Source organism: Scomber scombrus, chromosome 2 (genome assembly GCF_963691925.1).
Source record: "Scomber scombrus chromosome 2, fScoSco1.1, whole genome shotgun sequence".
NCBI lineage: Eukaryota > Metazoa > Chordata > Actinopteri > Scombriformes > Scombridae > Scomber > Scomber scombrus.
Window position 1 is genome coordinate 5,347,473 of NC_084971.1, and position 16,808 is coordinate 5,364,280.

At 40.8% G+C, this 16,808-nt stretch overlaps 2 protein-coding genes across 2 annotated transcripts in view; one reads left to right on the forward strand and one right to left on the reverse strand.

Annotated features, from left to right (window-relative positions):
- The window catches only part of ppp1r12c (protein phosphatase 1, regulatory subunit 12C), a 110,549-nt gene extending 96,858 nt beyond the window's left edge, over positions 1 to 13,691 (forward strand). Inside the window, exon 19 of the mRNA XM_062428125.1 lies at positions 13,678 to 13,691. Coding sequence (XP_062284109.1) covers positions 13,678 to 13,679 — 2 coding nt within the window. The 3' untranslated portion in view covers positions 13,680 to 13,691. The remainder of the gene's footprint in view (positions 1 to 13,677) is intronic.
- On the reverse strand, positions 1,249 to 14,670 carry LOC133989244 (rho GDP-dissociation inhibitor 1-like). The gene is given in 7 exon segments (XM_062428127.1): positions 1,249 to 2,727; positions 2,730 to 2,759; positions 3,058 to 3,121; positions 4,394 to 4,470; positions 7,252 to 7,335; positions 10,223 to 10,411; positions 14,595 to 14,670. Coding segments are annotated over 6 exon segments (609 nt in total). The 5' UTR covers positions 10,410 to 10,411; positions 14,595 to 14,670; the 3' UTR covers positions 1,249 to 2,560.
- Positions 14,671 to 16,808: the final 2,138 nt, after the last annotated feature.

Consider the following 16,808-nt stretch of genomic DNA (forward strand, 5'->3'; position numbering starts at 1 on the left):
AAATTTAGGCCTTAAACTTTAAAGCGTCTTTCTATGAGTCTGATGTATGACATCACTAGTTTTGAGCCAATCACAATCCAGTATGCAAGTTGAGCGTACAAATATTGAGAATAGACTTTTCAGTGAAGTAGGAGACATCATGTGTCCAACAGTTGAACTTCTTATATTATACTTGCTTGATTTTTCATTGAGGGAGGAGCTGTCATTTTGAGGATGTAAGACATTACAAATTATTCAAAGCAGAGCATTAACATGTCTGGAAGGCATCTTAATTATGAGTGATTCCCCCCCACCCAGTGTTCAGGTCAAACCAGCGCACATGTTAGAGGCCAAGTTGAGCAAAATCTTTATTGACCGAGAAGAGCAATCACAAATGATGATAGAATATACAACCCCACCAGCATGCCAGCGTTTTCATAGAAACTGTACAATGTGAAGGAATGTATGGAGCAGGAATACATACTTTTCAACATCAGAAGAAGAAAAAAACCAAAAACAGTTTTACATCCATATGTTCTTTTACAGTACGAGTCGATTTCAATTTAGTGTTAACTGGTCAGTTTTAAAAACCCTCCTCTCTCATTACATACTAGAGCGTGCGTTTCTCTGGTCAGACATTTCTCTGACAGTTTATGTCGCTGTTGTGTGCGTCTGAGAGGGTCACTGGGTAAAAATATTTAAAAAACTAAAAAAAACAAAAAACAAAAAGGCTGAAGTTCTGTCAGTTTTCTCTTCGCTACCAGCTTTGGAAGTTCTAACGGCTGAGCTCAGACACCGCCGAGGTCTCCGGTGGCGGCAGCAGCAGACGGTGCCTGACTCAGCCTCCTCCTGTGCTTTATCTGGTGCTACTTCTTCTCTCCTACACACCCCGCATCTCCTGACTGCAGCCTACGAGTTTGAAGCGATCTGAACAAGGGAAAGAGGGGTGTGGGAGGTGAGGGGGTTGGGTGGGAAGAATGATGTACATTAAGGCAAAAAGGGGAACAACACAACAAAAAACAAAAACAACAAACAAACAAAAAAAAAAGGCAATTTGAAACATTTGTTGCTGTTTTTTTCCTCTACATGATCATAGTTGGTGGTAAGGCCTCATGGCTGAAAGGAACAAGTGCCAAGATTCACCAATACTGATTCTTTTTTTTTCTATAACAGGGTTTGGTATCTTTTTTTTTCTCCCTCTCCTATTCTTAACATTCAGTCCCCTGCAACTACAAGACGTGTTTATTTATTTATTTATTTTTTTGGGGGGGGGGGGAAGTAGGTGCGGTGGTGGTGCAGTGGGCGTGTGCACAGCTGTATCTGAGTAACCTGTATAAACAGTCTCCACTACAACAGGGCTACAGATGGTTATTAGTTGATAGCGAGAGTGAGCCCTTTCATATACAGACTACCTGACAGCCAATGACACACAAGGCATGCTAAAATTTCTGCAGAGCTCCTGTCCTGTCCTGTCCTCCTCCGGGGGGGGGGGGGCGACAGGACAGACATTATGAAGTTAAGTTGATACGTAAGGCAGCTTTTTTTTTTCCTTTGTTTTTTTTTTTACCCTTATACTATTTTTACTCCCTTGTTCACTTTGGCCCCCAGCCCCCGTTTGAAAGGGGGAGTGGGTGAATACATTTAGGGAAAGGGAGGGAGGCGCTGTAGAGCAGCTCTGAATGAATTCTTTTTTTTTTTTTAATACAAGGCAGGTATTGGTAATTATATCAAAAGACAGCAAGCAAGTAGGCAAGCAAAGGAATGCTGGATGTGAGCGAAGGAGGTAGGGGAGAGGGTGGAGGAGGAGCAGGTGGATGTGGTGGGGCCTGCTATGAACACAACAGCTGATTAACAGTGATGTGAATACAGTCACAATACACAACCATTGATACAATTATATAAAAAAAAAGGCAAACAAAAGTTGATTGTACAGTTGCTTTTTTTCCCACATGTACTTCATACTGAGAGGAAGACACCATTCTGGAGAGGTGGAAGGCGAGCGGGCGGGGGGGGGGTTAATCTCTTCAAGCAGCGAACGACTGGGTCAAAAGAAACGAATGAAGGCTGAGTGGGGGAGGGAGGAGGAGGGGATGGCGGGGGGGGGGGGGGGTGGGGGGGAGTAAGGTGCTACATGGCACAGCTCGGTGAGTGAGTGAGTGAGTGAGTGAGGATGGCAGGTTGGTGAGCAGGTGTGCAACCGATGAAACTTTAAGGAGGATGGTGATGGATGGATGGACGGACGGGCGAGTGGAGGCTGTGGGAGTAGGGTGGAGGTGGGGGGGGCTGCTGCTACCGCTGATGCTACTGATGCGGACAGAGAGGGGTGGCCGAGGATGTACGCTGGGGTGTTAAGACAGCGAAGGTGTGAAGTAAGGCATGAGAGCATGAAATGCACAACAGAGTAAAAACAAACAAGGCAGAAACGTGGGGCGCGGGAGCAGGCGTGTGTGTGTGTTTGAGGGGGGATGAGTAAGGGGAAATGGGAGGGGTGCTGAGGAACACATGGAGGCTGAGGGATTTCCCTCGGCCCCCCCCGACACAAAGGCCTCTTTTTTTCCCTTGTTTTTTTTAGTTTTTTTTTTTAGTCTTTCCAGTCTTTCTTGATGTTGAGGTTCCACTCCCAGCTCAGGTGGTCGTGCTTGTCGTCGTCGGTAAACTTGGATTTGATGACGTAGTTGCCGCGGGCCAGCACGCCCTTCGGGGCCTCCTCCACCGTGGTCAGGAAGTCGTATTCGTCGGGACGAGGCCGTAGCTGCCCACCATGTAATCCGATTTGTCAACTGTGCACAAAGACACAAAGAAAAAAAGATGAATGTGGACGTCAAATCCTTACATATCTTAAATTTTGTAAGAAAGGCTGTTGTGCATTTTGTTTTCTTGTTGTCTTTTAGTATATTTATATATATATATATATATATATATATATATATATAATTGATGTAGGGTGATAATGAAAAGCTGTTTCCAGTATTCTCACATCCTCAGTGTCAGACTTGACTGGAAGCAGCTCAGAATTTGTCAGATGTTGAGCGTTCAGAGGAAGAAGTGATGTGTTAGTGTTAGTGTTTGTTCACTCACTCTTCATTCCTTTCCTGTATGTCTGCTGCACATACTTCAGGCCTGAAACAATCTCCCTGTTCACCTGCAGAGACAAAAACCCACAAGCAAGCAGAAGTTTGAGTGATAACAGCGGGCTCCAGTTCAAACTGCCCTCAAAGTTTTCTAAAGCTTCTGTGGAGGACTGGAAGTTGAGAATACTCTGTTGTATAATAACACATGACTGTGACTAATGTCCCAAAAGTACAACATGTTATTTTGAAATCTATTAGGGGATTCTTCAAGATAAAAAACAAGACTAATATTTATCAGAAAAAATAAATACACAGCTTTAAACAGGAAAATGTTGTCGAACAAGTGCTGCCATTATAAGAGTTTTATAGATAAGTTGTGGACTCTGAGTTTCTGCAGTTTAATACTTTAATACCTTTTTCACAAACACAAAGTCCAGACAATGACATTAAGCCAGTAGAGACACTAAGGTGTACAATTATTTAATAATTTACTGACATTCATATCCCATTTTTGTCAGTATCTCCCAGCTGTTAACAATTTCTACCAATAAAAAACATGACCTTGGCCGAGACTGACAGAACATTGATGGATTGATTAACCTTTGTACCCTAATATTTTTTACTGGCACATTTTATTTGTTTGATGCCACATGAAAAGGTGGTTATTTCAAATTTACTGAATGCAAATTGAAATTGGTTTGGGGGGGGGATTATAACAGTATTGGATATGTCACTGATGAGTAACAAGATTGATTTCCAGGGTTTTTTTGTTTTTTTGTAGTGTCAGATTAAAGAAATGGCTCCCATAGACTTCCATTATTTAAAGAAATGACTGCCACATGAGTGGATGAGTGTCGTCTACTGTAGCTAGTAGTAGTGACAGTGTTTGCAACAGCTTTCTGCAGCACCATCCACTGTCACCCTAGTCTCACTTTATAGATGTACAACGTCTATAACAGCCTGTTAATGCAGCTGTCTGCAGCAGTCGAGAAAAAAATACTCAAGACCTTTGTAAATTAAATGGAATACATTCTTTGAAGAAATTCAATTCAATGCTTTAACTTTTTTTTTTTAAACCAACAAATATACTGAGAATGTCCTGGTGGAACAGCATGTGTGAAAGAAGCGTAATGAATTTACTTTTCTAAACTATGTCACACTCATGGATTGTCAGCTTGGTAATATTGGGCAGCCTATATCTGTGATCTGATAATAATAGCATCAATCTCCAGTTCATCAATCACCTCCAACTGGTGTATTTTCATAACTACAACAAATAATAGGGACAGATAATGATAAGTCTTATTCCCTGTATATATAACTGTAGCTAGAGCAGCTCTCACCTTAAAGCTGATCTTTATTTTGTATTCCACTCCCTCCTTCAGCACAAAGGCCTGCTTCTTAAAGGCTTCCAGGTCTCCTGTTAGAAACCAAAAGAGAACAAAATGCACAAGTATCAATACTCAGTTCATCAGTCACAATGATTTAATCATTGGGAGAATCAAAGACACAATCCAACCAAGGCAATATTTTATATTTGAGAAAGCTTCCAGTTAAATTCTTTATGGTTTGAGCACTAAGATACTTTCTATAAGACAGATGGAAGTGTTTCAAACTGCCTACTTTACATGACCACAGCTCATATACACTACTATATGATGACTCAGTCTTTTATTATTTCTTGTTTCAATTTGGAAACATTTTATGATGAGCAACAGGAAAGCACGCCATCATCTTTAAATACAAGGGAACAATCTGGGCTGATTGATGTTTTGATTAAACGATTGATTAACTATAAGTGATAAGCATCAATGATGGATGAGGCACTGTGATGTTAAAGTATTTAATTCTGGCTGGAGATTTGTGACTGCTGCTTGCTATAACTGAGTGGACTGAATCACCATTAAGAGCAACACACGCACGCACGCACGCACGCACGCACGCACGCACGCACGCACGCACGCACGCACGCACGCACGCACGCACGCACGCACGCACGCACGCACGCACGCACACACACACACACACACACACACACACACACACACACACACACACACACACACACACACACACACACACACACACACCCTCTTGATCTGTATATATTCAACACTGTATCAGTGAGAAACATGCTGTTTTTGTTTTTGATGGCATGCAACTGTTATATTAAATGTTAATCATTCTCAAAACTAACAAGGTTTTTAATTGGTAGGCTAATTGTTAATTGTCGAAATCGTCCCCTATTATAACTTCTCCTATTAAGACATTTTTCTATATTTTTACAATACAGTAGAATAGATGTTTTACCAGCACCACATTAAGAGCCGCAACAATTATTCAAAACGATTACTTAAATACAATTTAAATATTTGATGGTTTTGAGTTCTACTTTGCTGCTTTTCTCGTTCTTACGTGAGAGTTAATTGAACATTGTTAGTTTTGGGACAGTTGGTTGGATAAAACAAGTCACTTAATGATATTTCTGTACCTTTCATTGTAGCGTATATCATGGGCTTTATTACTGGGTTTTCTAAGGATTTATACACCATAATTAATCAAGATGATAAGCAGCAAATTAATCAATAATGAAAAATAATCTTTGGTTGTAACCCTAATTCAGTTATGGGTGCTCACAGTAGGAGTTACAGTGTGTTATAAACCACTTATTTACTGTTTATCTACTGCTTCTGAATGTATATAAAATGTCAATTATAGAGAGAAACGCCACAAACTCTAAACATGATAACAACAAATTCATAAACCAGAATTTCCTTTTCTATTCCATTAAAAAAAAAACTGAAATATTTGGCAGCCTCCACATTGGGATTCCCAAGTTCCCAAGCCTCTAAAAACAGGCTGTTGATGTGACTGTGAGCCTCCAGCTGAGCAGAGGATGTGTTGTGTGTTCTCCTCTTCCCGAGGGTCCCGACATCAGACACGGCTGGTACATACAAGCTGAAGCTCACTTTCCTGGCAGTGATCAATGTTAGTATGACTCATCCTCAGCAGGCTTTAACTGGAACTTCACATGCAACTTAAAGATGCATTTCACCCAAACACGACAATCAAACACCATTCATATCCTTGTCTTTATTTAACATAAAGACTTCATTATTGCATTTTTGGGGAATACTGGCCATACACAAACTGAGGTACCAGTTTATTGAATGTCCTGTATGATCAAATATAATAAAATACAATATAAAAGCCCTGCAATGATTACTGATGTGAATATTCACTCTCTACAGCAAGAACCTTCTGCATATCTAAATACAACTAATAAGAAGTAAGAATCTGATAACCCTTCAAATATTTTCAGTCTCCTTTTCCACTTGTTCATGTCTCTTTTCCAACACCAACATCTAGCTTTGAGAATCTGACTCTTAAAGCCTTTAGTGCATATAAGAAATTTAAGTGTCCCATGATGATCTGAATATTGTGTTTTTTGGGGTATTTTCTACGTATAATTCAAACCAAATACTTGATGAGAATGTGGCCAGATTTCAACAGCTGAAAAAAAGCTATTACTGGTGGGGATATGGAATGGAAACCCAGTAATCAATCAAATCGTTTTAATTGTATTTACAGAGGGGGCAGTTAGTTTTGAGCTGAGACAGCAGGGAAAGCTGGACTGATAGAGGGAAAGAGGAGATGCGGCACAGAATGTTCTGTGTGGATTCGTATCTAAGCCATCTGGGGGCACGAGCGGATCCAGAGTCGGGAGTCGTAACAACTGGATCATCGCTGAGAATATCGTGAACGCAGCCTCGTGCAGCTCTTGCTCAGAGCAGCTTGGAACGTTCGCAGTTGGATTTGAAAGGAGTGTGTTGGACGAAAAATTTAAAACAGCAGAGCCAATGGCGGGGGTCAGCAGTGATTCTATATTTGACTGCGACAAATATAGTTACTAGTGTTGTGAAAGCAGCTGTAGAATGAGGACAGAGATACAGAAGACAGCTTCTCTGTATTGAAACTATATCTGGAGAATGTGGGGGAAGAACATGCTGTCGTTTCTCAGCTTCAACTATGAATTTTCAGATCCGGAACAGCTGCTTTTGACCACTTATAGTCTAATGAACTGAGCATGCCCGGTTACAACTTACCTTTTTTATTAAGGACAAAAGGCACACATGTAAGTTATCATGCAAGCAGGTCATCTCCTTCTTTGCTGCATCAAACAGCGTAAACAGGGACTCACCTTGCAGGTCCAGGATGAGAGGGTCTGGGGCGCTTTCACACATCAGAGACATCCGGGTCACCTGGACGTTGGGAGAGGTGGGATCTGAAACAGGATGAAAAAACAAGACATTTTCAAAAACAGATGTTTGATTTTAAACATTGTATATTTACTGCTCCTTATTAAACATTCATTCATTTGTGGCGGCCCACTACAATATAATATTGATTTTCTATTTTGTCTCTCTGTCTGTGAATAGCATGATGTTACACACTCGGTAGAGGAAGTGGCGGCATGCATCTTTAATGTTGGTTAAAAGAAGAGGCGGGGTCTAATGGTTGTTGACGGCTCGTCAAATCAATCTGGAGATCTCTGCACAAATTTGTCCTAAACTGATGCATTTGAGTTCACTCTGATAAGTTGGTCAATATATGCTCTTAACACAGTCTTGGAGACCCAACTGCTCAATTATTATAGCAAATTTGAGCTCGAGCAGACCTTCTGTTATCCCAGGCAGGATGTAAGTCCACAGAACGGACTTGGCATAAATGGAACATGATATCCAAAAGTATCTTCTAATTAGTGTTTTAAAATAAGAATCATTATGTTTTTGTTACTTATGAATGATATATAATATATCTACATAGGGAGTGGGTCATCATCCACAGCCCACCATGTGGCGCCGCCATGTTTCTACAGTAGCACAGAATGGACAAACCAAACACTAGCTATAGAGAAAAGCCTTTTGCATTTAGCAAGTTTCGGGGTCAACGTAGGTTCTCCTACAGGAGGTATGTCCAAACTATTCCATAACAGGTTCAATCAACTGTCTGAAGACTGAGATCAGTTGATTAAATGAGTCAAGCCTGGTGTGCTCCTGCTTGGTTGGAATGAAAACCTGTATGGCATAGTTTGGACACCCCTGTCCTACAGGCTTGGTGGGGGGGCATCTATATTTGGTTGCAATCTGCAAAATCACAACTAGATGCCACTAAGTTCTACATATTTAATTTGGGGAGGAATTTGGGACAAGAGTTCTTTTAAAAAAGGATTAAGTGCACAAAAAACACTAAGTCCAACTCCAGACAGCTTTCTGAGACCGTTGGCATGTTAGCCTATTACTCTGTGTGGTGTGTGTGTGCGTGTGTGTGTTTTGACAACAGATTAGTAGCAGTGGCTCAACATGTTAACCCAGCTGTTTGAATACATATAAAATATTTGCAGCGGTGCACTTTGTGAGGGGTATTATTTAATAATAACCCCACCACCCCACATGCACACAGCTTAGGCCAGGCTCAGACACTTCCAACAAGACTGCACCAGATGTGTGTGCTGGAGTGTGTGTGTGAGTTTAGAGGAGCTGAAATGAGGACAGCCCTGCTGTAGTTGGGACAGCCTCTGCATTAATTAAACTTCACTTTATTCCCAGTCCCAGTGAAGAGACCTCTTCTGTTCTCACAGAGACCACATACTGACCATCAGGGCTTCAACATACTAGAAAATATTGGGTCACATGCTGTCGTGACTGTATGTGGACTGAACTCACACTGCTCCCTCTGACAGTCTTATATAAGCAACACTATGATCTGGAAACCTCTGAGACCTGCTGTGGTGCTACTTTCACTAAACAGTGAAGACATTTTTATTATAGCTGCAACTAAATATTATTTTTATTATCAATTTAACTGCCAATCATATTTTCTCTTGCACTTTGGTCCAGAGAAACGCTATTTGGTTCTGCTGCATGTATTTAATAGATGTAGTTGGAATAACATATAAATAAACTTGAACTTGATCTTTTCTCCATGTGAAATATCAGAGAGAGTGAAAAATGTTTGCAATTTCTCAGAGCCCAAGATGACGTCTTGAAATAGCTCATTTTGTCAAATCAGCATTCTAAAGAAGTCCAAGATACTCAATTTAATATGTAGTAAATCCTCTCATTGGGCAAACTGAAACCAGCAAATATTTGGCATGACCAACGTCTCGAGCTATTGAGCAATTTTGTCAATCTGCTGATTAGTTCATGGAATAGCTGTGTCAGCTCTCATGTTTTAACTAGATGAAAAAGATAGCAAGCTTAGTGTTGTGGGTCAGTAGAAAATAGAGTTTATGACAGCAGCAACAGCACATTTTATGGTATAATATCACACTTTTCTTCACACAACTCATATACTGTAGAAAGTTTATTTCATCAAAACACAACACTGAGATACAGCCTCACAAACTTCATCTGATTATTCCTTCTCAGATTGTTTTCCTTAAACAATCTTAAAGATCTCCTTTTGATTGTCTTTGGCAGTAGTTTATGGTGATAAGAGGTAATTGCAGGTGTGTTTTTGGATCTCACTCAACGTCCCTCCTACCCATCCAAACATGTTGCTGTGTGACATCATGCTACCACAAGCCAATTGAAGAGTGAGACTGTTGTGTTAGCTCCACCTATTCTCTCTGGAAAACACAACACTAACTGCACGACTTGTAATTTGAATGAATGGCACCAACACGTCGGCACCAACACCTGGCTCATAATAATCATAATTCTGCAAATATAAGAGCTTTAATCAACAGGCCATAGACTCAATCACCACCGTGTCACCTTATTCAGTCATAGATTGTGACTTAATAGACATTTAATTCAATAAAAATCTTCACGATTACAACTTTAACTACTTTTTAGAGGCTGAAGTGCTAAATTTATGCTGTAATTCACGAGAAACAAGTGACAATTAGAAGAAAAGTCTAATCCCCGACCTTAATAGATTATACATCACATATATTGCCCCTCATACTTCTAATACTATGACACTCTACTGACCAATCAGGTATCATCTTTCCCAATTCATCAAATCAGAGATGATGTCCTACAGAAAGTTGGATTAATGTTCTATGCAACTTAAAGTGTGACAACTATATACTTAACAAGTTGCTTACTTTGAACTACTCATTCAGTTGCCTGCCCACACACACACACACACATGCAATGCATTACCAACTTCAGCAACCCCGGCACCAAGCAGGGCTTCCTTATATTTGCGTAGGCTCTCATCATCCTTATCCAGTTCCTGGATCTCTTTCACACTCTTCTGGGCTGGCGGTTTGTAGTTCACCGGCTCCGGCTCCTCATTTTCGGCAGCAATTGCTGCTAGCTGCTCTGGAGTCACCTCATCCTCAGCCATGTCTGGAGACGAGAATGAGGAGAAAAGGTGGGGAAAATGGCCTAAGACAGCGGGTAAGAGAGGGATTTAAAAAAAAAAAAAGGCTGTAAACTACAATTCTTCCTGTGATCGTAATGGAGGCTTGCCTCTGAGGAAAGAGGTTGTTAATCAGATGACAAACAGATGACCACAACAATACTGCTGGTGAAGGAATGCTGTAGTGCAGCGTGCAGCCGACTGAATCTGCAGCTGATGAGGCTCCTGCAGCTGCTGACTTAACCCAGCAGTGTGATATCATCTGAGCACGCTTCTCTGAAATAACATCACCGCCTCTTCCAGACAGTATTTACATCACTGGAAATGGACCATGCTCCTTTGGTACGAGAGAAAAAAAATTACCTGCAGGGATGTTGTTTTTTAGAGAAGTTGTCTAAACACAGTTGAGTCTTTCACTGCTTTTTAAATGCTATAAGCTCACAATAGTGTACAACACACTGCTTTACAACTACAGTGAATACAGGGCTCCAGGTTAAGGCTTGTCACTTATCAGGGAGAAGTGGAAGAAGAATTTACTTGCCGCTCCAGATGAGTAAAAAATTTAAAAAAAATACTGTCTTCATTAGTCAGCTATTCTGTTAAATGAATACATTTAGAAAACCGCTTTGAAACGAGTGCATTTTTTCCAACTCAGAATGGGATAGTTCAGTGTGTAGGTTGTGTGCAGTTGAGAGAAGGGGGGTGGGGGTGGCAGTGAGCCTGGAAACTGGAACTAGAATATGAAGTTAGCAGCAAAAATATAAACACAGCAGCGCAGTGTGTACAGTTTAGGCTCTTTGTCGGTGAATAAATGCTACAACTCCTCGAGACCCACAGTCAAGTTCCTACATCCTGTTTGTCACCTGCTGATTAAAGTGAAAACGGTTAGCCCTGAAATTAACGACACTGGGTTAGCCTTACCTAACAAGGTTCACTTAAGGCAGACAGCTATTCTCGTTTTAGTGACAATCTAACACCCCCCCCCCCCCCGACATTTTGGGGCGTAGGACACAAGAAACCTCACTCTTATTATATTTAAATTTCATGCTCAACCTTTATAGATGTAAATTTGAATAACTAACTATAATATAATAATTAAAGAGTACGGTCTAGACCTGCTCTATGTGTAAAGTGCCTTGAGATGACTTTTGTTGTGATTTGGCGCTATATAAATAAAGATTGATTGATAAAATAGCAATGTCTGCTAAACTACTTCTGAACTACTACATGTGGGACAACAGCACTGAAGTCCCAGTGAAATGGAACTAAGAGCGTTTAATTTCTGTGTTGGGTCAATTTAAGTGCCTAAAAAGTTAATGTCTTGGAAGCCCTGGAATAACCTTGTTTCTTCCTTCTGTATTTCCTCATGGCGAGGTCATTCCTTACTAAGGAGGGTTTGTTGGGAAAAAAAATAAAAAATCCCTCTACCAGAAACTCGACGATGAACAAAAGCAGGAAGAGCTTTGTTTATGCCAAAAAGACTGACATTCACATTAAGGCCATCCCACCCTCGACACTTAACAGCAGCAACAGGCCCAAAGAATCCCCCCGACGCTTGAGCAATGCAGTGGAGACATGAGAATCATTAAAGTGGCGTCTTCCTACACCTCCTTAGCGCTGCTGCTTTATCTCCAATCATGTTGGTGCAGCAACACAGATACTCTAAATAATTACGGCAACATTTTGAGCTCTGCTATACCTGGAGAAACCTAAAAGGGCCGTTCTGCGTAAAAAAACAACACTAATTTGCTCTAATGTGGAAATGAAGGATCTCTTTGGGCGTTTGTAAATTAGCTTAATCCTTCAGTGTCACGCCAAACACGCAGCTATACGTCTGAACCGTGGAAGTGTGTGACACCTGCAGGTAGGTCAGAAGACATTTTACATTAAGCTGCAGTGAAACAAAGCTGCAGGATCTAATTTTACCCACATATCAACCTAACAGTCCTCAGTAAGTAATAATGCTTTAATGCCTACTTGACATCAGTTTACATTACATTATGACGGCAGCCGTGGAGAGACCGAAGCGCGTCCAGCAACCACACACTCAACCAGAGTGGTGAGTGATTGGAAAGGTTTTAAGACATGATTGCAAATACAATTTCTATTATTAAATCGAGTGACATTTTCTAATCTGGATGTAAACCAGCTGTGGAGTATTTTACTTCTACAAACAATCACAGTCCTGTCAACAGCTGTGAAGGCTGCTGTGATAAACTTTGTCCGGGTTCATCCTCCTCCCGGTTTGCATTGTGTGTGCCTCAGCATACCTTCTTCACAGGTCTCACTTTTCTAACCTGCCCGAACTAGCAGCGTCAGAGGAATGTCTACGAGCGGCACTGGTCGACTCCATCACCTGAGGAGCTGTCGGTGTAGAGTCGCTAAACGTGCCTGAGCAGGAGGGGGGGATAGTCTGCTCATATGTTCACCCCTTTTTTTCATCCTGGTTTTCACCGTTCATGCACATTCTGTCACCTGAGCGCAGGGAGGAACCAAAGATTGCTGACTACATGAGGGGGGGATTCATTTTTTAGAACCTCAGCTGGTGATCAGATCTCACTTTATATGATATACTTTCCTATGGAAATTCAAATAGAGCTTATTAGAAGAGAGTCCCCTGCTACGTTTCACGACTTCTTCTCTTCTTTTTCTCCTCTACTACTGCAAAACAGACCTGGTAGATGATGGGTCATATGACTAGGTACTGCAGCAAAGGAGTCCAGACTCTTTTTTTATTTCATTGAATGCTCCTTTGATGCCAGAATGCACTCCACTGTTTTGCATAACCAAATCTAATATCTGCAAGAATAAAAAATGTTTAGATCAAGGCTGTTTGTGATGACAAGAGAGGTGGTAGTGGTGATGGTGATGGGGAGGGGGTACTTGAGAGTGAAGGCATTATGTAACCGCCGCTGGCATTAAACCCTGTGTCACTGTGGTGAAAAATCAGTGCTTCTATTTAGGTGGACCTATAGAAAGGTCACGCTGGCAGGCAGGATGTCGCCTTTAATCGATGGGGTTATTTTTTATGTTACTGTTTTATAAACCGCTGAGAATTTCTGATGGAAGTATGACACCTTAGTTTCCGTAGCTCAGACAGCTTCAAAAGACCCCAGATTTAAGGATGGACTGGCAAAAAAACACATATAAGCAACCTCATCATGTGTTGCCATGCAAAACACCAACATAAAGAAATTTGAGGATTGCACTGGCAGTGTGAAAGGCCCACCCCACCCAGCCTGAAGGGAGAGAGAGAGAGGAAAGCAGCCTTTATAACAGGCATACTGCACACTGAATAAGACAGGAAGCTAGAAACTTCAAATCCACATAAACAGTGTGCAGGAGGCTGGAGTGTGACTCACTTAAGTTTACCTGTTCTGTCTGGCCTGGCCTTCTTTACAGTAAATCAATTTCAATGTTAAACACTAACAAGCTGCAGGGCTACAGCACCATCTGTCCAGTCTCTTCCTGCAGGTCTGATCCAAAGATTAAATGTCACCTACTACAGAATTAAATAGGAGAATATTAATAAAATACTTAGTTATATAACATATGTATATATAATATAAGTAAATGCATAACTCAAGATTTTTTTCCCCTGACACATCAAAGTTATCAATCACAGATTATTTTAGAAATCAGTGCAAAAACTTAAATTAATATTTTCTAGGTGGAAAAAATTAGCTATGAAGATAAAGTTACATTTACAAATGTTGCTTATATTATGCAGCGTTATAGAGCACGGGAGAGTCAGGAGGCTGATGCAGCTGCCGTACAGATGAAACAGTAACATGTCATGACTGTGAAGGCTTGCTCTCCCTGAATACCGGCAGCTTTTCCCTTCACCGGCTCAACATGTTAACGAGTCCAAGTGATAAATGGGAAAAAGAAAAAAAAAGCATTTCTATTTAACAATGGGTCTCAACTTTTCTTGGCGCCGACCCTTTCCTTCAGGGTGGGACTGAAGAGAAAGACAAGTGGCTAGCTGCTGCTTTTCTGGGAACAATCCAACCAAGCTAACCACAGCCTGCGGGCTAACATTAGCCGGACAAGTTATCATCACTTAACGGAGGGCGGAAGGGAAATAAAAACGCTTTTTTACGGTGTGTGCCGGTTAACAATGTTCTAGAGACGCTGTTTCTCGCTGCGGCAGAGACTGAGAGGACCTACCTTTATATTAAAAGCAGTAGTGTTTCCCGGAGCCTTTGCGGTAAGTGCGTTCGTAGCTCTGCGCTGCTGTGCAAGTATGGCGGACAACGGGATTGCCGGCGCCGCCCCGTGCGTCCGGGAACAGGTCCGCGCACGTTGTACGAAGGGGCGCGCACTATCAAAATTCAGTTTTCAGACAAACTCATTGACCCCTTACTGAATCTTCACTCTTGAAACAGTGTAATATGTAGCGTAAGATATGAGAGACACAGTTTTCTCCTCTTAAACATGATGTACTCTGCAATTTAAGGATATGTCTTTCATCCCACATACTTATATATAATGAATAATTTCAATATAGCAGTAACTCTGGAAGATACCCCCCTGATTTGACTAACTCAGGACAGCTGAATCCTCATATATGACCTACTATATGTATCTTAACATCATGTTCTTTCATTAATTAAAATCCACCTCAGCACTGTAGACCTTTCACCCATTTATAGTATTTCTTTGTATATATTTCTGAATGTTATTCTGTATAAATATTTAGAGTCAGTAGACGAGAGTCAAATTATTTTTATGTGTAAACATGCTTGGCCAATACAGATTATTTTGATATAAGGATTAGGTAAAATGATAAAAATGGATTTTTCCACAGGAGGAGGACTGAGAATGTTGTCCCTATCACTTCCATTAGAATCACATTGGAAAAATGATCTTAGTACAAGTCAATAGTTCTGACACAATTTCCCATTCAAGTGAATTAGAGGGTGTCTCTCAAACGTTTGACTGGTTGTGTTTGTGGACATGTCAATAAAATATACTTACAGTTGCAATCAAAATTATTCAACCCCCATTGCATTTTAGGTTTATTGGCACATTTTTTAAATTGTTCAGGTGTTTGCAATAAACAAATTACACAAGAACAGTTTAAATAGTTAAATAAAACTAATATTACAAGGATTTTATCCAAATTCAACACTAAATCCTACTTTCAATGACTACTGCAGTTTCAAAAATATTCAACCCCCTGAATAGAATTCTTCGTATGAGCACACATTTGCAAATCAGGTGTGGTCTAAAGCACACCTGATGCAACATATCAAGGGCTTCATTAGTTGCATCAGGTGTGCTTGAGATAGAACCCCTCAAATACCTGGACTGTTGACGGTGACGTTTCATTGCATGTTAGAAATATGGCTACGTCAAGATAATTGTCCAAAACATTCAGAGTAAAGATCATTGCCTTGCACAAACAAGGAAAGGGATACAAAAAGATAGCAAAGGCACTTAATGTTCCTAGAGATACAGCATGGATCAGCGGTATGTCTGGAGGAGGGAGAATGAAGCAGACGCTGTAAAGAACACCCTGCCTACAGTGAAGCATGGCGATGGCTCAGTGATGCTCTGGGGCTGCTTTGCTTCCTCTGGCACTGGGAACCTGCAGCGTGTGGAGGGCAAGATGGATTCAATCAAGTATCAGGAAATCCTGGGAGAAAATGTCATACCGTCTGTGAGGAAGCTGAAGCTTGGATGTCATTGGACCTTCCAACAGGACAATGATCCCAAGCATACCTCAAAGTCCACCAAGGCTTGGTTTCAGAAGAAGTCCTGGAAGATACTACAGTGGCCATCACAGTTGTCTGACTTGAACCCCATTGACAATCTCTGGTGGGATTTGAAAAAGGCAGTTGCAGCACACAAACCCAAGAATATTAGTGAACTGAAGATACCTCAGGAACGCTGCCAGATGCTGGTGTGTGGCTATGCATCACATTTGCAGCAGCTCATAACAGCAAAAGGATGCTCTACTATGTACTAAAGATGCTTGTCATGAAGGGGTTGAATAATTTTGAGACTGCAGTGGTCATTAAAAGTGGCATTTTGTGTTGAATTTGGAGAAACCACTTGTAATATTAGTTGTGTTGAGCTATTTAAATTGTTCTTGTTTGATTTGTTTATTGCAAACAGCTGCTAGTTTGTACATTTTGCCAATAAACCTTATTTGCAGTGGGGGTTAAATAAATTGTTTTGCAACTGTATATACTGTTAAAAATGTGAATCTGTCCTTTTATCCTTGCTGGAGATGTTTTCAATTCAATTGAAAAATAAATTTAAAAAAATGTTCTTACAGGACAATTGTTTTCATTTGGTCATATATTGTTTTTGCCCAATTTTTTCACGGCTTACACTTTCACAGAGAGGAGCAACGGCACTCTGAGAAATGTCTTA